Source organism: Symphalangus syndactylus, chromosome 7 (assembly GCF_028878055.3).
Source record: "Symphalangus syndactylus isolate Jambi chromosome 7, NHGRI_mSymSyn1-v2.1_pri, whole genome shotgun sequence".
Lineage (NCBI taxonomy): Eukaryota > Metazoa > Chordata > Mammalia > Primates > Hylobatidae > Symphalangus > Symphalangus syndactylus.
Genome location: NC_072429.2, coordinates 51,481,662 through 51,506,936, shown reverse-complemented (window position 1 = coordinate 51,506,936; position 25,275 = coordinate 51,481,662). Strand labels below are relative to the sequence as shown.

General features: G+C 37.0%; 1 protein-coding gene across 5 annotated transcripts in view; it reads right to left on the bottom strand.

Annotated features, from left to right (window-relative positions):
- The window catches only part of MYBL1 (MYB proto-oncogene like 1), a 49,343-nt gene that overhangs the window by 7,254 nt on the left and 16,814 nt on the right, over positions 1-25,275 (bottom strand). For 2 of the 5 annotated variants that reach the window (XM_055286180.2, XM_055286182.2), the window contains exons 6-12: positions 24,350-24,524; positions 21,569-21,643; positions 20,891-20,995; positions 8,394-8,627; positions 6,691-7,059; positions 4,023-4,165; positions 3,128-3,242 (exon numbers count right to left, since the gene is read on the bottom strand). In XM_055286180.2, the coding sequence (XP_055142155.1) occupies positions 3,128-3,242; positions 4,023-4,165; positions 6,691-7,059; positions 8,394-8,627; positions 20,891-20,995; positions 21,569-21,643; positions 24,350-24,524 (1,216 nt within the window). Of the gene's footprint in view, positions 1-3,127; positions 3,243-4,022; positions 4,166-6,687; positions 7,060-8,393; positions 8,628-20,890; positions 20,996-21,568; positions 21,644-24,349; positions 24,525-25,275 lie in introns of all 5 variants that reach the window. The other 3 variants (XM_055286179.2, XM_055286181.2, XM_055286183.2) reach the window with 2 other exon arrangements.

Sequence of the window (25,275 nt, the reverse complement as noted above, 5' to 3'; positions counted from 1 at the left end):
CTTAATTTTTTTTGAGGTGGGGTCTCACTCTGTCACCCAGGCTAGAGTGCCATGGCATAATATCAGCTCACTGCAACCTCTACCTCCCAGGGTCAAGCGATCCTCCCACCTCAGTCTCCCAAGTAGCTAGGGCCACAGGTGCACAGCACCACACCCAGCTCATTTTTTGTATTTTCGGTAGAGATGGGGTTTCACCATGTTGCCCAGGCTGGTCTTGAATTCCTGAGCTCAAATGATCTGCCTGTCTTGATCTCCCAAAGTGCTGGAATTACAGGCATGAGCCACTGCATCCAGCCCACATTTTCTTGATCTAGTCTAGTATTCTTAAAAAGATTTGGAGTTTTCTCCCCCTTTAAGAATACAAATGTCCTAGAATAGGGCTAAGACAGATTAATTCATTCACTAGCAAGAATTATTCTCTTAATTGTTCTAATGTGTCAAAAGCAAAGAACTCCTGCATTTAATGCTTTCAGGTTTGATACTACCAAACTTAATATTTCTACAGTTTTTAGCCTTTTGAGTAATTTATAGTAAATATTAAAAGAATTGGTTTATTAAAAGGGCAACAGATATTTAAGGTATACCTGATTAAAATTCCAAAGCCAATCTCCAAGAAGCACATTTGACTCATAGTAAGATACAAAAGAAAGCTAAATGGTTAGCATATAGTAGATGCTCAGTAAATAACTGGAGGAGGAGCAGGAGAAATGAAAAGTCAGCTTACTGCAAAGAGATGTATGAGCCTATAGATATTCTAGGAATTTTAATTTATAAATCATTGCCTTCCTTTTATCTTAAATTGCTGATGCAAGTAATCTATTTTGGCAACAGTCAAATTCTATCCAAAGAGCTGTGAGTGCTGCTGGTATTAAATTTAAAATGTCAGAAGGCTAGTAAACAAACTGACAAGGACTTTAGGTATTTGAAACCTATTACAAATGATACTTTTGTTTTTGTCTTTTTTTTTTTTTTTTTTTTTTTTTCAAAAAGAGCTGCACTCTGTCCCTTAGGCTGGAGCGCAGTGGCTTCATCACCACTCACTGTAGCCTCCACTTCCCAGGCTCAAACAAACCTCCTGGGACTACTACAAGAGCATACTACCACACCCAGCTATCAAATTATAATTTTTATTCCACTTATATGTTGATCAAATGACCCTGACTCACTGTAGAACTTTTAAATGCTTTCAAATCATTGTTTACTTGTCTAATCCCAAATTAGTCTACATGCTCCTATGAAGGCAGAAACCATACTTGACCTTTTCAACATTCATTCCATCCCTAAAGCCTAGTACAGTGCCTGGAACCTATTAGGCACTCAATCAATATTTGCTGAATTAATGATGAATTTTTTAAATAAACAGCAAAACACTGAAACAGCCTAAATCAATCAGGTAATTCCATACAATGGAATATTATGCAAACATTAAAAATTATGGGATAAATATATACATTTACTTGGTTAAATTAAAAAAGTGTTATAAAATAATAAAGTGTGGTCATATTCTTGTTTTATTTATGTATATGCATAAATAAAAACTCTAGGAAGCTCTAAAGGAAATATGATTGTTCACAGCAGTACATGGAGCTAAATGACAAAAAGACGATCAACCCTACTATTTACCCTTTAACACAGTATTTTGAAAAAGAAAGAAAAGACGAGAAGATGTGCGTGTGTAACATGCTTTGGGGCAGAAAATTAATTAAATCAAGTAAACTAGAATTTGTTAATGAATCTAACCAAAAAGTGACTAAAAATAGAAGAACATAACTGAAAAACCCTGGAAGTGACCAGTATTTTAAAAATCCTATTTCTAAAGAACTTGTCAGAAATCTGTATCTGCCTAAAATGCCCATCACTTTTCCAAGGTATTTCAAAGGCGGTAAGATATATGAAAGTACAGTAACTAGAACACTTCCCAGTCCTATTCATTCTGAACTACTACCACAAATACGATTATTAGAATAATAGCAGCAACCAAGCACACACTACTTGAAACTCAGACAAGCCCCTTTAATTACATCATCTCTTTCAGCTTCACAATAACAATTTGGGGTGTGTTTTATGGTCTCCTTTGCATAGAAAAGGAAACTGAGCCTTTTCCTAATTAGTTTCCTAAAGACGTACCCTGATTAGTTTCCTAAATATTATCATGAAAGTGCTTCAGTATATCAAAATATTAAAATTATTTTATTCTAATACATGTAACCATGACTGAAACTACTAAAATGTATATTTCAGTATTAAGAAAAGTGTTCCAACAGGGCGCAGTGGCTCATTCCTGTAATCCCAGCATTTTGGGAGGCCAAAGGGGGGTGGATCACGAGGTCAAGAGATAGAGACCATCCTGGCCAACATGGTGAAACCCCAGTTCCACTAAAAATACAAAAATTAGCTGGACGTGGTGGCGCAAGCCTGTAGTCCAAGCTACTCGGGTGGCTGGGGGAGAATCGCTTGAACCCAGGAGGCGGAGGTTGCAGTGAGCCGAGAATGAGCCACTGCACTCTATCCTGGTGACAGAGCAAGACTGGGTCTCAAAAAAAGAAAAAAGAAAAAAAAGGAAAAGAGTTCCACTGACATCTGATCTGTTTTCTCTAGATGCTATAAAGTTAAGAATTCAAAACAAGCCAAGCAAGGGTTTATTTACAAGTTAAAGAAAAAGGTGAACACACATTCAAACTTGAAAATTAGGCCAGGTGTGATGGCTCACGCCTGTAATCCTAGCACTTTGGGAGGCCGAGGGGGGGTGGATCACCCGAGGTCAGGAATTCAAGACCAGGCTGGCCAATGTGGTGAAACCCCATCTCTACTAAAACTACAAAAATTAGCCGGGTGTGGTGGCAGGCACCTGTAATACCAGCTACTCAGCAGGCTGAGGCATGAGGATCACTTGAACCCAGGGGGTGGAGGTTACAGTGAGCTGAGATCGTGCCACTTCACTCCAGCCTGGGTGACAAAGTGAGACTCCGTCTCAAAAAAAAAAAAACCTTGAAAATCAAAAGATAAACCTTTGTATCTGTTTCAGTAAATATCTTTTCTTAAATGTTAAAAATCAAAGTGAAAAAAATCACAATTTGTGTTTTATTAAAATTAGGAAAATTATTAAAAATAAAATGAATATACATACCACAATTTTAAGAGGTCCATATTTTTTCTCCTGAGCAGCAAGCGCATTCTTAAAAGGAGTAGGAGTTCTTGGTGTGGTACCCAATATAGATCTTCTAATAGTAGGTGTTCTAAACCTATCCAGTCATTTAGATATTTATGTTATAGTCACGATCTGATTTCATACAAGTTAATGAAAGCAAAGCAATTTAAGCACACGCTAAATTTTCTTACACATATATATATGCTTCATTTAAACATTCTAAGATTATTTTAAAGTATGCCCACCTATGGTAATTCTGATTTCAATCAATCATCTTAAAATAGAAAAAAAGAATTAATATAGAAAAAAGTACTAGAAATGTTTTGATTGAAATCAAAGTTTGATTTTGATTGAAATCAAAGTTTGATATATAAAAATATAGTTTTGATACTATATTTAAGTGGGTTTTCACTGTCCTAAGGAGAAAACATAAGGTGACGATTAAAAAAAAATTCTGGCTGGGCACGGTGGCTCACACCTATAATCCCAGCACTTTGGGAGGCTGAGACGGGCAGATCACCTGAGGTCAGAAGTCCAAGACCAGCCTGGCCAACATAGTGAAACCCCATCCCTACTACATACACAATATTAACCAGGCATGGTGGCACATGCCTGTAATCCCAGCTACTCGGGAGGCTGAGGCAGGAGAAGAATCACTTGAACCCGGGAGGTGGAGGTTGCAGTGAGCCAAGATCTCACCATTGCACTCCAGCCTGGGCAACAAGAGTGAAATATCATCTAAAAAAAAAAAAAAAATTCTAAGTCCTGCAGGAATAGGGATTATGATACATGCTATTTATATGCACAAAAAGCTAATCTACTTTGACATTGTGCACCCCATTTTCTCTAACACAATTATTTAATACCTACTTACCCTACATTTTCCTTTTGATCTTTGGGAGTTGTTTCCTTATGAAGAGGAGTTGTAATGAGAACTTTCTGCCCACAAATAGGGGTTGATGTAAATGAAGGATTTTCTATATTAAGTTGTTCATTACCAGGACATGTGTTGAAAAACTAAAAAGGGAAGAGAGTTTAAAGATGACTTCTAGAACATCAAAATCCCTACACAAATATTAAACTGATAAGATTTTCAAATTATTTCTTCATACCTCTTAAAAAAAGCTTAGAATAATATTACACTTATACTCCATGGAAATTATGCTCCATGAGGGTAGGAATTTTTGTCTGGTTTGTTCATTTTTGTCTCCCCAGCTCTTAGAACAGTGTTTAGCACATATAGGAATTCAAGAAATATTTAACAAATATTCAAAAGTTACAAAAAAATACTAAAAACTTAAAAAACAGTATATTATCAAATAGAGATCTATAGAAACCATAAACAGCTGCTGTGTTAAATGTAACAGTTTTGTACAACAGTGTGTAACTGAAAAAACAAGTTTTTTAGCTCTTATTAATAAATGACCTTAAGTGGCTTTTTCTATGAGAGTATTTTAATTTAGAATATAATAATAATGCTTTGCTGATAAGAAATACAGCTGTCTGGCAAATTTGCCTATCTGGAACACAGAACTGAACCTCTAAGCAGCCAAAACTGGCATAACAGAGTCCATTTTCTAAATTATATAATTTACAATTGTGAAATACTAATTATATTCACAATACAATTGTGAAATACTAATTTATTTTTGTAGTCAAAAGATTAGAAACAGTGATATGAAGCCATAGAAATGGCTTCAAAGCTACTTATAACTAGAATGAAGTCTAGCTCTATCACTTCTGGCTCTGAATACTTGAATTTATTTTACCCTAAGATTAGTAATCAAACCCTCTTTTACAGGATGAAATCCAAGCAGTTTGCCATGGGAAATTAGCATCTTTCAGCCACTTCTACCTTAGAATTCACACTTCAACAAAAATTGCTAGCATGCAAAACTCCAGAATAGAAAACTGCTAGTGTGCCCAAGCCTACTTCACTTTCTCCAGTGCTTTTTAACTCTGAGAGCAGGGCTGGGGGTGAACAGACTATTCACATTGTAGTCTACACAACATCCCCTGAAGCATGGGTGCACAATTTTTAGAGATCTGTGTTCTGCCAGATCCTACTTATCTCCCTAGCCTCAAAATATACGTCCAATAATATCCCAGCATTCTCCATGTTTGACCATTAAACTCCCTTCTTCCTCCTTAAACTTTGTAGTCTCTGCCAAACACTTTCAGAAAACATCAGCTCCATCTCTTACTAACTGTTGCCTTTGACAAGTGGCTCAACTTCAGAATTTTATTCCACCTAACTCCTTTTGAAAGAGCATTAACTGAGATGCTGTAAGAAAAGTGTTTGGAGGCCGGGCGCGGTGGCTCACGCCTGTAATCCCAGCACTTTGGGAGGCCGAGGCGGGCAGATCACCTAAGGTCGGGAGTTCAAGACCAGCCTCACCAACATGGAGAAACTCTGTCTCTACTAAAAATACAAAATTAGCTGGGCGTGGTGGCGCATGCCTGTAATCCCAGCTACTCGGGAGGCTGAGGGAGGAGAATCACTTGAACTCGGGAGGCGGAGGTTGCGGTGAGCCGAGATGGTGCCATTGCACCCCAGCCTGGACAACAAGAGCAAAATTCCATCTCAAAAAAAAAAAAAAAAAGTGTTTGGCAAACAGCCTGGAGCATAGCAAGTGTTCAATAGGAAACTGTCCTAACATAAACATCTATTGTCCAGGGATATTACGAGAGGAGAAAGTAAGTAGGTAGTTCCAGACATGCTTAGGAAACCTCTTGACACATTAAATTCTTACAGTAAGCAATTATCTAAGTTTCTTCCAAAGAACATTAAAAGGAAAAATTCAGTGGGCAAACTAAATAAATTGCTCTAAATAGGTAAGGCCACTTTAAACTTTATCAGGTGTATCTATCGAACAGTAGTCAGTCAGGAAACTGGATCTTAGTCTCAGCCTTGCATTAAATAACTTTGGGCAAATCAATGTTACCTTTCTGGGCTTGTTTTCTGATGAGTTCTATTAAAGATATGGGACTACAAGATAAAGAAAATGTCCCTCTAAAAACTGTAGTATAATATCATGCAGAACTGGGAGCAGTGGCTCACGCCTGTAATTCCAACACTTTGGGAGCCAATGCAGGTGGATTACTTGAGCTCAGGAGTTCAAGACCAGCTTGGGCAACACGGTAAAACCCCATCTCTACAAAAAATATAAAAATTAGCTAGGTGTGGTGGCACGCATCTATAGTCCAGGCTACTTGGGGGGCTGAGGCGGGAAGATCACTCGAGCCTGGATGGTTGTGGCTGCAGTGAGCCGTGTTTGTGCCACTGCACTCTAGCCTGGGCAACGAAGTGAGACCCTGTCTCCAAAATATAAATAAATATATAAATAAATAAATAAATATTTGCAGCTACTACATTTTGTGAGATACTTTCTATTCTCTCAGAGTTCAGTATTCTCAATATACATTTAAACACATTATTTTTATATGTTATCAAAGCTACCAACTGCTAGTAAGGATGTTAAAGATCTAATTTAATGTAACTCATTGACATTTAGAAACATAAACAAAATCAACACCACTACCTGTGAGGGAGAAAACGGTAGTGTTTTCAGTGGTGTATGTTTTAGCGTTGTATTACCACCATCGTTCAATGAGCCATCCCTAAGTTCACTGCCTGGGGAATGACCCACTCGCATTTTTCTCTTCTTTCTGAGGATGGCTGGTGGAGTGCTAAACTTCGCTATATTTGGGGATGTCAAAGGAACAGCTTCACTGTTGCCACCATTACAAGTGTTTTTTTTCCCTTCAAGTACAAGACTGACGTTAAATTGGCATTCCATGGCTCCTTCATTGTGTTGAATTCTCATTAATTTAACTGGGGTGGATTTGATAGGAGAAGCAGCAGCATCAGAAATATCAAAACTGGTAACATCACTCCATGCTACAGGATCCTGCAATAAATTAAACTGTTAATAAAGTTAATACTATAACCCAGTTAAATCTGATCTTGAACACAGGATGATGATTTCCACAGAGTTAATTAACAACTCATTTTATCAGTAGAAATGCTTTCCTTGGACATTTTTTTTAAGCAAGACCATTTAAGAGGAACAGATTATGGTTTTCCTATGATTCCAAAATACATAATAGTTCATCTAATTCAGTAGTTGAAGCTTACTGTCAAAGTACTTTAAGAAGAACAAATTATAAGTTATTACAAAAATTAAGTTATTATCCAAAAGTATAGTTCATCATAAAACTTCACATTCTACCGCACATCAGGAAGACACCATCAAATTCTGCATAATCATTTGGAAATGTGTATGGAACATGTTAAAAATGGTGATACACTTTGATCCAGAAATTCAATTTAACCTAAAGACATAATCATGATTTTGCACAAAGCTTTATATGTTATTTGTAGTACTGAAAAACTAGACACTACCTAAATGTCCAATAATAATAGTTGGGTAAATATATTTTCTTATATTCATTTGATGGAATACTACAAAGCCCCCAAAATTCAAATTTAGGCCAGGCACGGTGGCTCATGCCTGTAATCCCAGCACTTTGGGAGGCCGAGGTGGGAGGATCACTTGAGGTCAGGAGTTCAAGACCAGCCTGGCCAACATAATGAAACCCCATCTCCACTAAAAATATAAAAATTAGCTGAGTGTGGTGGCAGGCACCTGTAATCTCAGCTACTCAGAAGGCTGAGGCAGAAGAATCGTTTGAACCCAGGAGCACAGGCTGCAGTGAACTGAGGTTGCACCACTGCACTCCAGCCTGGGCGACAGAGTGAGACTCCATCTTAAAAAAAAAAATCAAGTTTAAAAAAGGAAACAGAAGCATGCTCATGACAGGGTGGAAAACAAAAAAATCCACAAATATAATACAGAAGTGTATTTTTGGGTTTAAAAATATAATGTTTTCTAAGTATAGAACACAGACTGAAAGGAATATATCAAATTATTAACTCTGGGTTTATGAAGGATTTTAATTTTCTTTTTTATAGTTTTCTCTAGTTTCCAGCTTTCTCTAATGCACTTGTATAACTTATATAATAAAAAATGAATTAAGTTTTTAATTTTTAAAAATTCCTCACAAGGCACATACTTGAGAAAAATTTAAACTTTTTTCCCCTAGAAGCCACTGCAAAATATCAGAACAAAATTAAGCATGGCATACAAAACATAAAACTGGCCAATGTCCAAAACTGAGTTTCTGAGCATGAAATCATATAACTAAAATTGAACTTTAGATAATCTTACAATTTTTTACTTACAGATTCAATAAGTTCTAGAGTCTCTGCAAATTCTGGGATGGTCTGCAAAGAGGATAACACAGCGTTTGCCTCCACGGCCAGGAACTTTGTGGGTGAATTCTGCTGAGCAGACACAGGCTGATTTTCATCCATACTGTAAAACTCACTAGTGTGCTCGTCAAGGCTATTTAGAGTATTAGACATGTTATCATCCATGAGGAAACTACCAGACCAGCTAGAAAAACTTCCAGGCTGCTAAAGGTACAAAAGAAATTTGAATATTATTTGTCATTCTCAATGTAGGCATAAATTCAGATTTCAACACATTTCAATTAGGCTAAAAATATGGTAGCAAATATTTTGTCTTTCCTCAAAATTGGTATACTTTTTTCATTAAACTTCATGCTTTGAATATGTTTCTTTTTTCTAATTAAAATTTTTAATCTATACAATCACGATGAGATAAAACAAGCATTTACACACAACATAAAGTCCAAACTCTTAGAATCTGGCTACTCCCTTCCTTCCAAACTTCATTTCTCAACACTTCTACTCAAGAGCTATATATTTAAACCTTATCAGGTGTATCTATTTATTCCTGGTAGTTATCAGGAATACCCAACTATAGCAACTTGCAATTCCCCAGTGAATTATACTGTTTTTTTGAACTGGAGTGCCTTTGCACATATTGCTGCTCCCTTTATCTATTAATAAAATGCTCTGTAACCTACTGACCAGGGAAGCTATTCTTTTTTTTTTTTTTTCTGAGATGGGAGTTTTCACTCAGTTGCCCAGGCTGGGGTACAGCGGTGCTATCTCGGCTTACTGCAACCTCCACCTCCTGGGTTCAAGCAATTCTCCTGCCTCAGCCTCCCAGGTAGCTGGGATTACAGGTACCCATCACCACACCCAGCTAATTTTTTGTATTTTTAGTAGAGACGGGGTTTCACCATGCTGGCCAGGCTGGTCTCACACTGCTGACCTCAGGTGATCCGCCCACCTCAGCCTCCCAAAGAGAAGCTATTCTTAAGACACAGTTCAAATACTGGAAAGTACTTCATCTGATTATACACTTTTATCTGCTTCATTCATAATAATGTCCTAATTCATTTAACTTGCTAATATATAATCATTGTCCTTCAAGGCTGAGTTCAATTAGGACTTCTTCCAGGAACCCTTCCCTGATGACAACAATCTAAATCAAGCACCTCTCCTGTATGCTACCATAAACTTTGTGACTTACAAATTGTCAAAAGTCAAAGACAGAATTCTAAAAATAGCAAGAGAGACCAGGTACGGTGGCTCATGCCCATAGCCCCAGCACTTTGGGAGGTCAAGGCAGGCAGACTGCTTGAGCCCAGGAGTTTGAGAACAGTTTGGCCAACATAACGAAACCCCATCTCTACAAAAAATACAAAAATTAGCTGGGCATGGTACCACGCGCCTGTAGTCCCAGAACTTGAGAGGCTGAGGTGAGGGCATCACTTGAACCCAGGAAGTCAAGGCTGCAGCAAACTATGATCACACCACCACACTCCAGCCTGGCTGACAGAGTGAGACCCTTATCAAAAGAAAATTAAAAATAAAAATTGCAAAGTAAAAGTATTACATCACATATAAGGAAATCCTTATTAGATAACAGCAGATTTATCTGAAAAAACCTTACAGGCCAGAAGAGAATGAAATGATACATTTGAGAAGCACTAAAAAAAGAAAAATACCTGCCAAGAATACCCAGCAAAGCTATCCTTCAGAAATGAGCGAGAAATAAAGTCTTTCCCAGACTTTTTCTTTTTAAATGGTGGGAATTCATCACCACTAGAACAGCCTTACAAGAAGTGCTCAAAAAAGTCCTATATCTGAAAGCAAAAAGATAACAGACCCTATTATGAAAATATGTAAAAGTATAAAATTCACTAGTAGAGCAGGTACACAAAGGAGAAAGATAAAATAATCAAACCACTGTACTACAGAAAACCACCAAACTGCAATAATAAACATGAAGAGAGGAAGAAAGGAACAAAGAATGTACAAAGCCAGAAAATAATTAACAAAATGAAAACAGTAAGTCTTCACATATCAGTAATAACCCTGAATGTAAACAGATTAAACTCCACACTTAAAAGACACAGACTAGCTGAATGGATTAAAAACACATGACCCAACTATATGCTGCCTACAAAAACTCATGTCACCTGTAAAGACACATACGGACTGAATGTAAAAGGATGGAAAAAGATATTCTATGCAAACAGAAACTAAAAGCAAGCAGGAATAGCTATACTCATATCAGACAAAGCATAATTTAAATTAAAAACTATAAAAAGAAGCTGGGCATGGTAGCACATGCCTGCAACCACAGCACTTTGGGAGGCCAAGGTGGGCTCAGGAATTTGAAACCGGCCTCGGCAACGTGGCAAAACCCCATCTCTACAAAAAAAAAAAATTAGCTGGACATGGCAGCACATGCCTGTGGTCTCTGCTACTGGAGAGGCTGAGGTGAAAGCATCACCTTAGCCTGGGAGGTTGAGGTTGCAGTGAGCCAAGATCACAGCACTGTATTTCGGCCTGGGAGACAGAGTGGAACCCTGCCTCGAAAAAGAAAAAAAAAAACCACCCTATAAAAAAAGACAAAAAAGGTCAATATATAGTGATAAAGGGATCAATTCAGCAAAAGAATATAATTGTAAATATATATGCACCAATATCAGAGCGCCCAGCTACATCAAACAAATACTATTTGATCTAAAAGGAGTAATAGATTCCAATAAAAAATAGTTGGAGCCTTCAATACCCCACTCTCAGCAATGAAAGATCATCTAGACAGAAAAATCAACAAAGAAACAAACATTGACTTTAAATTGCACATTTATACCGAATGAACCTAACAGACATCTACAGAATATTTCATCCAATATCTGCAGAATATACATTCTTTTCATCAGCACATTCTCCAGGACAGACCACATATTAGGCCACAAAATAAGTCTGAACAAATTTAAAAGAATTAAAGTCATAACAAATACCTTTTTTGGCCACAATGAAATAAAACTAGAAATCAATAACAAAAGGAACTTTTGAAATCGTAAACGGAAATTAAACAACATGCTCCTGAACAACCAATAGGTCAATGAAGAGATTAAGAAGGAAACCAAAACATTTCTGGAAACAAATGAAAACTAGAAACAAACATACCAACACCTATGGGATACAGCAAAAGCAGTATCAAAAGGGAAGTTTATAGCAATAAATACCTACACCAAAAAAGTAGAAATATTTCAAATAAACAATGTAGCCAGAAAAATAAGAACAAACCAAACCCAAAGCTAGCGGAGGAAAATAAATAATAAAAATCAAAGCAGAAATAAACAAAATTGAGACAAACAAATACAAATAATCAATGAAATGAGAAGTTGGCTTTTTAAAGAAATAAACAAAATTGACAAACTGCTGGCCAGACTAACCAAGAAAAAAAAAAAGACCCAAACAAATAAAATCAGAAACAAAAAAGGAGACATTACAACTAATACCACAGGAATACAAAGGATCATTAGAGGCTATTATGAATAACTGTGTATCTAATTAGAAAACTTAGCAGAAATGGATAAACTTCTGGACAGATGAAACCTATCAAGATTGAACCAAGAGGAAATAGAAAACATGAACAGACCAATTACAAGTAGCAAGACTGAATCCGCAATAAAACATCTCCTATAAAAGTAAAGCCCAGGACCCAATGGCTTCATTGTAGAATTCTACCAAACATATAAAGGAGAACTATCAATTCTTTTCAAATTCTCTCAGAAAACTGAAGAGTAAGGAATTTTTCCAAACTCCTTCTACAAGGTCAACATTACCCTGATACCAAAACCAAATAAAGAAAACTATAAGCCGATATCCCTGATGAACATAGATGCAAAAGACATTCACCAAGATCAAATGGAATTTATCCCAGGGATGTAAGGATGATTCAACATACATAAATCAATAAATAAAATCAAATATCAGTAGAATAAAGATTATCTCAATAGACATGAAAAATCATTTGATAAAATTCAACATCCCTTCATGATAAAAACTCTTGACAACTTAACTACAGAAAAAACACACAATAAAGGCCATATATGACAAAACCACAGCAAACATCATACTGAACAAGGAAAAGTTGAAAGCTTTTTCTCTACGATCTCAAATGAGACAAGGATGCCCATTTTCACCACTTTTATTCAACACAGTACTGGAAGTCCTAGCCAAAACAATTAGGCAAGAGAAAAAGAAAAGGCATCCAAAATGGAAAAAAGGAAGTCAAATTGTCACCGTTTGCAGACAACATGAACTTATATATAGAAAACCCTATAACCAACCCTATATAAAGCTCCTCTAAAAAAACTCTTAGAACCGACAAACAAATGGGGTAATGTTGCAGGATAAAACATCAACACACAAAAAATCAGTCGTGTTTTGGCTGGGCACGGTGGCTCACGCCTGTAATACCAGCACTTTGGGAGGACAAGGCAGGAGGATCACTTGAGGTCAGGAGTTCAAGACCAGCCTGGGCAACATAGCGAGACCCCCATATCTAAAATTAAAAAATAAAATAAAATAAATCAGTAGTGTTTCTATACACCAACAACAAACTAGCACAAAAAGAAATCAAGAAAGCAATGCCATTTACAATAGCTACAAAAAAATAAAATACGTAGGATAAATTAAACCCAGAAGGTAAAAGATTTCTACAAGAAAAACTACAAAACACTGATAAAAAAAAAATCAAAGAGGACATGAAAAAATACAAAGATCTCCCATGTTCAATAATTAGAGGAATTAATATTGTGAAAATGATCATATTACCAAAAGTAATCTACAGTTCAGTGCAATCTTTATCAAAATACCAATGACATTCTTCCCAAAAGTAGCAAAAAATGCTAAAATTAATTTAAAAAACTACAAATAGCTAAAGTAATCCTGAGCAAAAAAACAAACAAACAAACAAAAAAAACAAAGCTGGAGGCATCACACTAACACGCTTCCCAATATTCTATATAGAGCTGTAGTAACCAAAACAGCATGGTACTGGAACAGAATACAGAACCCAGAAATAAATGCACACATTTACAGCCTCTCAACAAAGGCACCAAGAACACTCATTGAAGAGACAGTCTCTTCAATAAATAATGCTGGGAAAACTGGATATCCATATGCAGAAAAATGAAACTAGCTCCCTATCTCTCACCATATTAAAAAAACCTCCTTTTTTGTGAAAGAAGAAAATCAATTCAAAATGGACGAAAGACTTAAATTTAACACCCAAAGTATAAAACTACTAGAAGAAAACATAAAAGGCTGGGCACAGCAGTGGCTCATGCTTGTAATCCCAGCACTTTGGGAGGCCGAGGCAGGCAGATCACTTGAGGTCAGGAGTTCGAGACCAGCTTGGCCAACATAGTGAAACCTTGTCTCTCCTAAAAATACCAAAAAATTAGCTGGGCATGGTGGCAGGCGCCTGTAATCCCAGCTACTCAGGAAGCTGAGGCAGGAGAACTGCTTGAACCCAGAAGGTGGAGGTTGCAGTGAGCCGAGATCGTGCCACTGCCACTGCACTCCAGCCTGAGTGACAAGAATGAGGCTTCGTCTCAAAAAAAGAAAGAAAACATAGGAGAAATGTTTGAGGACATTGTTTGGGCAAAAATTTTCTGGGGAAGACCTCAAAAACACAGGCAATAAAAGCAAAAATAGACAAATGGGATTATATTAAACTAAAAAGCTTCTGCACAGCAAAGGAGGCAATCAACAGAGTGAAGAGAGAAATGATGTACAGGATGGGAGAAAATATTTGCAAACTATTAACCAACAAGGGATTAATATCTAGACTAGACAAAAAAACTCAACAGCAAAAAATACTAATAATAATCTGGTTTGGGTTTTGTTTTTTGTTTTTTGTTTTTTGTTTTTTTTTTGAGATAAGGTCTGGCTCTGTTGCCCAGGCTACACTGCAATGGTGCCATCCCAGCTCACTGCAACCTCCACCTCCCAGGCTCAAGCCATCCTCCCACCTCAGCATTCTGAGTAGCTGGGACTACAGGTGCTCACCACCACGCCTGGCTAAGTTTTGTATTTTTTGTAAAGATGGGGTTTCACCATGTTACCCAGGCTGGTCTCGAACTCTTGAGCTCAAGCAATCTACCTACCTTAGCCTCCCAAAGTGTTGGAATTACAGGCATGAGACAAGGCACCCAGCCAATAATCTGACTTAAAATAGGCAAATGAGCTGAACCAATATTTCTCAAAAGAAAACATACAAATGGATAATGGGTATATTAAAAAATGCTCAATATCACTAGTCATCAGGGAAATGCAAATCAAAACCACGATGAGATATCACCTCACCCTTGTCAGAATGACTATTATCAAAAAGACAAAAAATAACAGATGCTGGCAAAGATGTGGAGAAAGGGGAACTCTACTGTTGGAAGGAATGTAAATTAGTACAGCCATTATCAAAAACACTATGGAGGCTCTTCAAAAAACTAAAAATAGACTATGATATGATCCAGTAATCCCACTACTGGGTATGTATCCAAAGGAAAGAAAATTATATATGTACTCCCATGTTTATTACGGCACTATTCACAGATATGGAATCAACCTAATTACCTATCAACAGATGAATAAAGCAAGAAAATGTGCTGTGTCTATATATTTATACACACACACACACAGACACATAACGACCTAATACTATTTAGCCATAAAAAAAAAACATGAAATCCTATCATTTGTGGCAACACAAATGAAGTTGGAGGACATTATGTTAAATGAAATAAGCCAGGCAGAGAAACATAAACACTGTAGGTTCTAGCTTACGTGTGGAAGCTAAAAAAGTAGATCTCATAGAAGCATAGAGAAGAATAGTGGCTACTAGAGGAGAAGAAGGGGAGCCAAGGAAGGGAAGCAGGGAAGGGAGAGTAGCCAAAGGTTGGTTAATGGATATATAAGTACAACTAGAGAGGAGGAGTAAGTTCCAGTGTTCTATAGCACTATAGGGTAACTATAACTAACAGCAACTTGTTGTGTATTTTCGTTTGTTTTTTTTTTTTTTCTTGAGACGGAGTCTCGCTCTGTGCCCAGGCTGGAGTGCAGTGGCGCAATCTCGGCTCACTGCAAGCTCCGCCTGCCGGGTTCACGCCATTCTCCTGCCTCAGCCTCTCCGAGTAGCTGGGACTACAGGCGCCCGCCACCACGCCCGGCTAATTTTTTTTTGTATTTTTAGTAGAGACGGGGTTTCACCGTGGTCTCGATCTCCTGACCTCGTGATCCGCCCGCCTCGGCCTCCCAAAGTGCTGGGATTACAAGCGTGAGCCACCGCGCCGGGCCTGTTGTGTATTTTCAAATAGCTGTAACAGCAGGATTTAAATGTTCCCAACACAAAGAAATGATAAATGTTTGAGTTGATGGATATGCTAAGTACCATGACTTGACCAAGACACATTGCATACATGTATCAAAATAGTACACTGTACACCCAGAAAATATGTACAATTATTATGTGTCAATTAAAAATAATAATAAAAGCAAAAAAACCCTTGTGTCTTATTTTATCATATACTATCCTGTTTCTTGTGTAGGTTCCCATTGCAGAGTAAAACCTGAAGTCAGAGACTATGTCATTTTTCTTTATCTCTTTAGAAATGTACACTAGGCAATTTACTTATCTTGCAAGCCTAGCTTTCTAGTGTTTTATAATAAAAAATAAGAAAAGAGGCCTTGAAGTTATGAATGAGAAACAACATGTAAAGTGTGTAGCACTGTTCAACAGAACTTTCTGAGATGATGAAAATGTTCTATATTTCCAGCTGCTCAATATGGGAGCCACTAGCCATATAAGCAACTGATACGTGGCTAGTGCAACTAATGAACTGAATTTTAAGTTTTGTTTAAAATTAAATGTGGCTAGTAACTACCATATGGTAGACAGCACATTGGAAGTCCATAGGAAGCACTGAATAATGTTAACCATTACTACTTAAAGTAAAAATTTTCAGAATGTTCTAGAGATTCACAACAAAATGTTACATTTCAACTTAAATAAGGTAATAAAACACTGTTGCAAAGCAAATTCGACGTGTTTTGTTTTATAAATAAAAGAAATTAAAGTAATCTTATTTCATTATTTCCCATTTCATTAGCATAGCCACCTTCTGACTTGACAATCACTTGCAGGAGACAGCATGGTTTTCCTGTCATGCTGGAGGGAACATGTGGTTCCCTCCAAACCACATACCTTTCAGTTGGTATGCAGGTGAGAAAAAGATCCAACACACAAAGAGGGCGATAACTGGGCCCAGTGAAAAAACCGTAGGTTACAATCACACAGACTTAAATGTGAATCTCTTTTCTTTTTTTTTTTTTTTTTTTTTTTTTGAGACAGGGTCTCACTCTGTCGTCCAGGCTGGAATGCACTGGCCCGATCTCAGCTCACTGAAAACTCCACCTCCCAGGCTCAAGTGATCCTCCCACCTCAGCTTCCCGAGTAGCTGGGACTACAGGAGCGCACCACCACACCTGGTTAATTTTTGTATTTTTTGCAGAGACAGGGTTTTGCCATGTTGCCCAGGCTGGTCTCAAACTCCTGGCCTCAAGTGATCTGCCCGCCTCAGCCTCCCAAAGTATTGGGATTACAGGCGTGAGTCACCACATTCGGCCCTAAATGTGAACTCTCTAATGAAATTCTACCCACTTAACAGAGTTAACATCAGGATTACCAAGCATACATATAAAACATTCACAAGAGTAGAGCTCAATGGATACTCAGTAAAATGGCAGTCAATATTGTCACATAACTGTTTAGAAAAAAAACTTTAGGCAGGGCACGGTGGCTCATGCCTGTAATCCCAACACTTTGGGAGGCCAAGGCAGGAGGATCACAAGGTCAGGAAATCAAGACCATCCTGGCCAACATGATGAAACCCCGTTTCTACTAATAATACAAAAATTAGCTGGGTGTGGTGGCACGTGCCTGTAATCCCAGCTACTCAGGAGGCTGAGGCAGGAGAATCTCTTGAACCAGGGAGTTGGAGGTTGCAGTGAGCCGAGATCACGCCACTGCACTCCAGCCGGGCGACAGTGTAAGACTCCATCTCAAAAAGAAAGAAAAAAATGCTTTATATGTGTATGGACTCTATTCTACTGGCTGCAGCAACTTCCCTCTAGATTTCAGAATACGCTTATTCAACCAAATCTTTATGAGAACAGATTTTAGATAGTGAGTTCTAAAAAGAAAATAACTTTCTTCCTTTTTAATGCAAAATATTCATTCTTTTAGTTATATTTTTCCTGTTAAATTAAAAAAGGGTAAGATTCTATTAAAAATCCAAAATGGTTTAAACATGATATAATCATCTATAAATGCTGATTCTTTAACCATAATTCTTTGTGGCTTTTTTTTTTTTTTTTTTGAGACAGGGTCTTGCTGTCACCCAGGCTGAAGTGCAGTGGTATGATCATAGCTCACTGCAGCCTCAAACCCCTGGGCTTAAGCAATCCTCCCTCCTCAGCCTTTTGAGTAGCTGGGACTACAGGCACATGCCACCATGCCTGGCTAATCTATTTATTTTTAAGATGGGGTCTTGCTCTGTTGCCCAGGTTGGAGTGCAGGGGTGTGATAACTACTGACTGCAGCCTCGACCTCCCAGGCTCAAGTGATCCTTCTGCCTCAGCCTCCTGAGTAGCTGGAACCACAGGCATGTGCCACCACGCCTATCTAATTCTTTTTAAATTTTTTGTAGAGATGCGGTCTCACTGTGTTGCCAAGGCTGGTCTCAAACTACTGGGCTTAAGTGACCCTCCCACCTCAGCCTCTCAAAGTCCTGAAATTACAGGCATGAGCCACCAAGCCCAGTCTATTTGTAGCTTCTTAACAAAACAAATTAACTTTAAGGTAAGTATATGTCAGGTCTTCCTAGTTGCTCATGGTTTTTGCAGTTTCAAAACAGAAACTGCAACATAGGGAAGTCTTGTCTCTACAAAAAGTATTTTTTTTTAATTAGCCAAGTGTGGTGGCACACACCTGTGGTCTTAGCTACCCAGGAAGCTGAGGTGGGAGGACTGCTTAAACCCAAGAGGCTGAGGCTGCAGTGAGCCATGATCGTACCACTGCACTCCAGCCTAGGCAACAGACCAAGACCCTGACTCAACCCCAAAAAAACAAAAAACAGAAATTGCTTTTCTTATGGTATATATCTTGCCTATTATAATCAATAAATATCATTTTTATTAATATCCTCTTAAGTAGTATAAAGACATCACCAGTTGCCTTATAATACTATTTCAAGATCTCAGGTTATCTTCTTAGTAATTTTGCCTGAGTTCCCAGTCACTCTCAATATTCTGTCCTCTCATTCAGTCCCAAACAAAAAACAAACAAACAAACCCTTTTCTAAATGTAAAAAGGGGCAAGGAATGGTGACTCATGTCTGTAATCCCAGTACTTTGGGAGGCCAAGGTGGGCAAATCACTTGAGGTTAGGTGTTCAAGACTAGCCTGGGGAATATGGTGAAATGCCATCTCTACCAAAACAATTTTAAAAATTAGCCGGGCATGTTGGTACATGCCTGTAATCCCAGGTACTCGGGAGGCTGAGGCAGGAGAACCACTTGAATCCAGGAGCCTTCTGGGTAGTTAGGACCACAGGTGTGCACCACCACACTTAGCTAATTAAAAAAAAAAAAAGTTTTGTAGAGCCAAGATTGTGCCACTGCACTCCTGCTTCAGAGAGAGTGAGACTCTGTCTCAAAAAAAAATAATAATAATAATAATAATAATAATAATAAGGCTCAAGGCATTATTTTAAATTTTTAAAAATGTTATTTAAAGGAAGGGTAGGGTGAAGGCAGGGACAGGGAAATATGTGTTAAGGAATACAAAATCACAGCTAGATAGAAGGAACAAGTTCTGGTGTTCTATATCACTGTAGGATGACTACAGTTAACAATATTAAATAGTTAGAAGCATGGATATTCAATGTTCCCAAGACAGAGAATTATAAGTAATTTGAGATGATGAATATACTAATTACCAAGATCTGGTCAGTATACATTACATGTACGGAAACATCACTGTGTACCCCACGAATATGTACAAGTATTTCCCAATTTAAAAATTTTAATTTGGCCGGGCGCGGTGGTTCACACCCTAATCCCAGCACTTTGGGAGGCCGAGGCAGGAGGATCACGAGGTCAGGAGATCAAGACCATCCTGGCTAACACGGTGAAACCTAGTCTCTACTAAAAATATAAAAAATAGCCGGGTGTGGTGGTGGGCGCCTGTAGTCCCAGCTACTAGGAGGCTGAGGCAGGAGAATGGCGTGAACTTGGGAGGCGGAGCTTGCAGTGAGCCGAGATCGCACCACTGCAGTCCAGCCTGGGCAACAGAGCAATGCTCTGTCTCAAAAAAAAACATAAATTTTTAATTTAAAAACCTAAAAAAAGTCATTTAAATATAAAGTTGTATCTTTCTTCTAACCAATCTAGCATAACCTGCTTAATTCTACTAGAATGATTATCTTTGATCCTAATTTAACACTCCTAGTTAGTCTCATCAACCAAATCTTACACAATAGTTTTCACATGTGGTAACCAACACCCAACATCTATATAAAATTTCTTCTTTTAGAAGAATTGTTTAGAGAGCATAAAATCTAAATGTTCCTTTTTCCATATATTTTTAGTGTTATTACTTTTTTTTAATTTACTGAACTCATATTCTAAATCTAGTAAATAGGAAAAAATTTTCAAAGAGAATAAAAGTAATTTTGGAGCTCATAAATCCCTCTACATCTACTCAATTCTTTATTTCAAAAAGAATTAAACCCATCATTACATGGAATGTCTAAAATAAAGCCAAAGCCTAATCTAAACACACATAATTTTCACAAATATATATGTGTATATATATAAGATTTTACTTTACATCTGCTTTGCATTTATGACTCAAGAAGTATCCTAATACAGAACATTGTAAATTATGCTCAAAGAAATGCATATCAGGCAAACTTGGGCCAGGCACAGCGGCTCACACCTATAATCCCAGCACTTCGGGAGGCCAAGGCAGGAGAATCACTTGAGCCCAGGAGTTTGAGACCAGCCTGAGCAACACGGCGAAACCCCATCTCTACAAAAATAAAAAAATAAAAAAATTTTGTCAGGCATGGTGGCAGGCACCTGTAGTCCCAGCTACTTGAGAGGCTGAGGTGGGGCATCATTTGAGCCCAGGAGGTCAAGGCTTCAGTAAGCAGTTATTACACCACTGCATTTCTGCCTGGGTGACAGAGCGAGACCCTGTCTCAAAAAGAAAAAGAAAAAAACAGGCAACCTCAAAATTGCAAATGAAAAAAAAAACAAAACTATTTTTACTCCATATTAAAATCCGCAGTCATACTGAGTATGCTTTCTAACTGATAAAAATGACAAAAAGCATATATGAAAGATTCTAACAATACAAATAACAAGCTTATTTCTTACTGATGGAATTCGCTTTCTTCTAACTTCATTCTCAGCTGACATAAGAAGCAACTCAAGTTCCCTTATTTTCTTTTCCTTATCAGGATCTTCATCAATGAAGGGTTGCTAAAATAAGTTAAATAAAACAGAAAACAGGCTACTTACATAATTGCTTTATTATTAGTGTTCTCATTTTTATTTTCTTCTATGAAACATGAAATATATTTTTTCTAATAAAGCTTAATGCTACTAAATACTAAATACTCATTATCACAATCCCTCTGGTATCTAAAGAGGTGCTGGTAAATATTTTCAACTTAATGGATGTGGGAAAATTTTAATGCCTTAAAAAATGTTGCATCATCTCTATCAGCTGAAATGTATGTCTGAAATATTTTAGATTTTTAAATCTTAATACATACATTCTATACAATTTGGCAAAAATACGTCCATTCCCAACTTGAATGGTTTACCTTGAAAGAATGAAAGGACTATCATACTGGTATCATCAATCATATTTGTACAGTTTATATTTCTTCAAACTCACTTACACACTTTCTTCTTTAAGGTTAGAGTACTCCAAGTAGGACAGATCATATTATTTTTACACTAGTTTAATAGATGAGGAAATAGATACTATTAGGCTTTTAAAAATGTGACTGAACACATTTCCTTTGGTTTTTGTTATAAATAAGTTACCTGAATAAAGGCAGAAGTAGGCTGAACATGTTCTATACAATTGCCTTCAGGTGACACATACTGATACCCAGGGATCTAAAAAGTAATTAATGCATTATTATCATACACATAATGCTATATAAATGTTTAAAATCTGAAGCAAATGACAAAAACTTTTGACACAGTATCAACGTAAAACACTTAAAAAGTACCTGTATTAATTTTGAAATTTTATACCTATAATACTTTCTTATCTATTAAATAATAACTATGGCTCCACTCCTAGAATCTATGATTAAAAGTCGTAACACTTAGAAAAGACTTTTTTTCCCAGATGAAATATGAGAATTACTTAGCCTAGATTTATCAGCCAGTTTATTAAATCTAACATTCACCAAATATATTTAAACATCTACTATTAGAAGGGTTGCTCTATCTCCTAAAGAAAACAAAGTAATTGTGTTCCTAAGTGTCCATATGAATGAAGCACTCACAAGGACAGAAACCTGAAGCAAGTTTTTCAATGTTCATATCTCCTACTTTTATCACCACCCCATACCAAAGTCTTCTTCTATTACTTGTCTTAGAAAAACAATAAGAATCACTCATATACTTTTAATAGACACACTGATGATACGCTAAGTATCATTCTGCTTCTTTTCTAAAACATCTGTAATAAGAATTTTCAAGATACATATAAATTTAGTAAGCAGTAGTGGAAAGAAATAAGAGAAAAGGTGTTTTTAAAAGCCTTAAAATCGGGGCCAGGTACCGTGGCCCACCCCTGTAATGCCAGCACTTTGGGAGGCTGAGGGGGTATGGTCGCTTGAGCCCAGGAGTCCAAGACCAGCCTGGGCAACATGGCAAGACCTTGTCTTTACAAAAAATACAAAAATTAGCCTGGTGTAGTGGAGCACGCCTGTAGTCCCAGCTACTCAGGAGGCTGAAGCAGGAGGATCACATGAGCCCAGGAGGTTGAGAATGCAGTGAGCTGTGTGCGCACCACTGCACTCCAGCCTGGCAACAGAAAGAGACTCTGTCTCAAAAAAAAAAAAAAAAGCCTTAAAATCAAAAACTATAAATATGAAATTGTCTGCTTTCCGTAATGGTCTACCTAAATCACTATATAATGCAGAATCATTATGTATAACTTCTAACTAACTTTTAGAATACTCGATTAGTACCACTCATCACTCAACTTGGTAACTCTAATGAATTAGAAACGTATCTTCCCCAAACTTTTCATGAAAATCTGTGACAGTATTTTAAACCCATCTATTTTTTTTTTTTTTTTTTTTTTTTTTTTTGAGACAGAGTCTCGCTGTCACCCAGGCTGGAGTGCAGTGGCGCGATCTCAGCTCACTGCAAGCTCCGCCTCCCGGGTTCACGCCATTCTCCTGCCTCAGCCTCCCAAGTAGCTGGGACTACAGGCGCCCGCCAACACGCCCGGCTAATTTTTTGTATTTTTAATAGAGACGGGGTTTCACCGTGTTAGCCAGGATGGTCTTGATCTCCTGACCTCGTGATCCGCCCGCCTCGGCCTCCCAAAGTGCTGGGATTACAGGCTTGAGCCACCGTGCCCGGCCAACCCATCTATTTTTTTATCAAGTCACACATATAATAAAATTATTTTATTAGTTTAAATTAAATGAATAATGAATATATCTAAATTAAAAGGGAAACAATTCTTACAGTATAAGAAATATCCTCATCTTTCCAACATATTTAGATTAAGACTTAAATACTGTTGGCCCCATATATTATCTTTCTACGACTTAAAAAAATAAATTTAAATGATAACCTTTCTAAGACAGAAGCAGAATGTTTCAGTTTATGCTGCTGAAACCTAGACTCTAAAGAAAAATGTGAAGAAACATAATAAAAACCTTAAGGTATTGAGTATCAGCAGATAATTATACTGTCTTCACATGTTTTCCTATTGTTAATGAAAATGTCATTACTCTAAGTGGTTCTTTTAAAATGATGCTTAAAAAACTTAACAACGTCCACAAAATGTCAAAAATCAAATCTGAGGCATAGTAAGCACAGATTTTTAATAACTTGCCCAATTTTATCTTTTGGTAGACAACTACTAAGTCCTGACTTAATCTTTATAATTTATGTGACAAGAATCAAGAATTGCTCATTGTGAAAAATGGCATAACAGGTAGACAGGGAAATGTAAAACAAATCCCATGAAGACTCCTACACTAATTTCTTCCAAGTAGAAAAATGCACTGTAAGGGACAACATAGAGCTTGCCCCATTTTGAGCTTGTGTAATATCTACTTTAATGAATCATCTAAACAAAGACTAAAATTACCCAAGTGATTAGTTATTAGGGGGAAAAGCAAAGTTGAATGCCAGCAAAGTCCAATTAATTACCACACCCCCAAAACAATTACTTGAGTTGTTTTTTGCTACTTTCTCTTTTAAGCCATTCTATATATACCTACCTCTTAGAGATAAGCAATACTATAATTACGCCAAAATTTTTAAAATGGAAAGTACAAGAGAATGTTAAAGCACAGATGACCATTAGCTTTGAATCATAAATGAAGATTCAAAGAATCAGAGTATTAGGCAATGTACATAGCTTCTTAATGTAAAAATTACATATAAAAGGAAACATTTTAATAAGTTTGTTCTCAAAATACTTATAAATCAAAGTTACACATTTTTTTCAGTTTGTCTATTTACCCCTTAATACGCATTGTATTTGTCCTATTAAGAAACCAAACACCTTCCCATATAGCAACTTAAGAAAATTTTTTAAATAATAAAGGTATTAAAAGTATGTGCCTGAACAGGTATGTAAAACTGATTCTGGGTTTGCATATGATCCATAGCTGCACAAGGTTTGTGTTGAAGTTTAGATGAAGATTGTTCTGATTTTATTCCATCTTGTAAATAGCCCTCCTGTTCCACTTTTCTTCGCATAGTAGAATTCCAATGATTTTTGATAGAATTATCAGTCCTAAGAAAGGAAAGGTATGATTTAAAAAGAAAAAAGGATTCCACAGGTTTCAACACTATGTAACTTGTACAAAGTGCTTAAAACAAATTTTTACACTGATGAAATTAGATACTTTTTTCTTAATTTTTCTTTTGGAGTTTCTACTCAGGAAGATAGGTATTTTTTAAAAATTCAAAAGATAAACTGTATGTGCATATGTCAGGCTTAGTTCTAAGCACCAGAAATATTGCAGTGAATAAGGCAAAGTAGGTCACTGCTCTCGTGGAGCTTACACTCTCCTTGGAAGTGTGGGAGTGGGAAGCAAAGAAGAATAGAAAAACAAATAAATAAAAAAAAAATCAGTACAATGCAAATAAAGTAGGATAAGAAAAGTGGGTAACAGAGTAATTTTGGTTTGGTTAGAACAAACCAGCTACACAAGAACAGAAAGAAAAAAAGAGCATTCCAGATAAAGAGCATAGCAAGGGCGAAGGTCTTAAGCCAGGAACAAACATGATCATGAAAAGCAAATCACAAACTAAAGAATCCCAGTATTCTTTTTCACTTCTTAGAACAAAATATTTATGGTAAGAAAGAATTCATTGGCTCCCTTCTTGTCTAAGGTTCCCTTTATAAAAATGAAAATCTTCAACCTATGGCTACCTGTAGTGCAAATTTCATCCCTCATAAAATATACACACGTACAGCAGGTTTTCAGTAAATGTTAAGGCACTAAGCTAGGTTCTATGGAAAGCAAGAAGATGTACAAGAG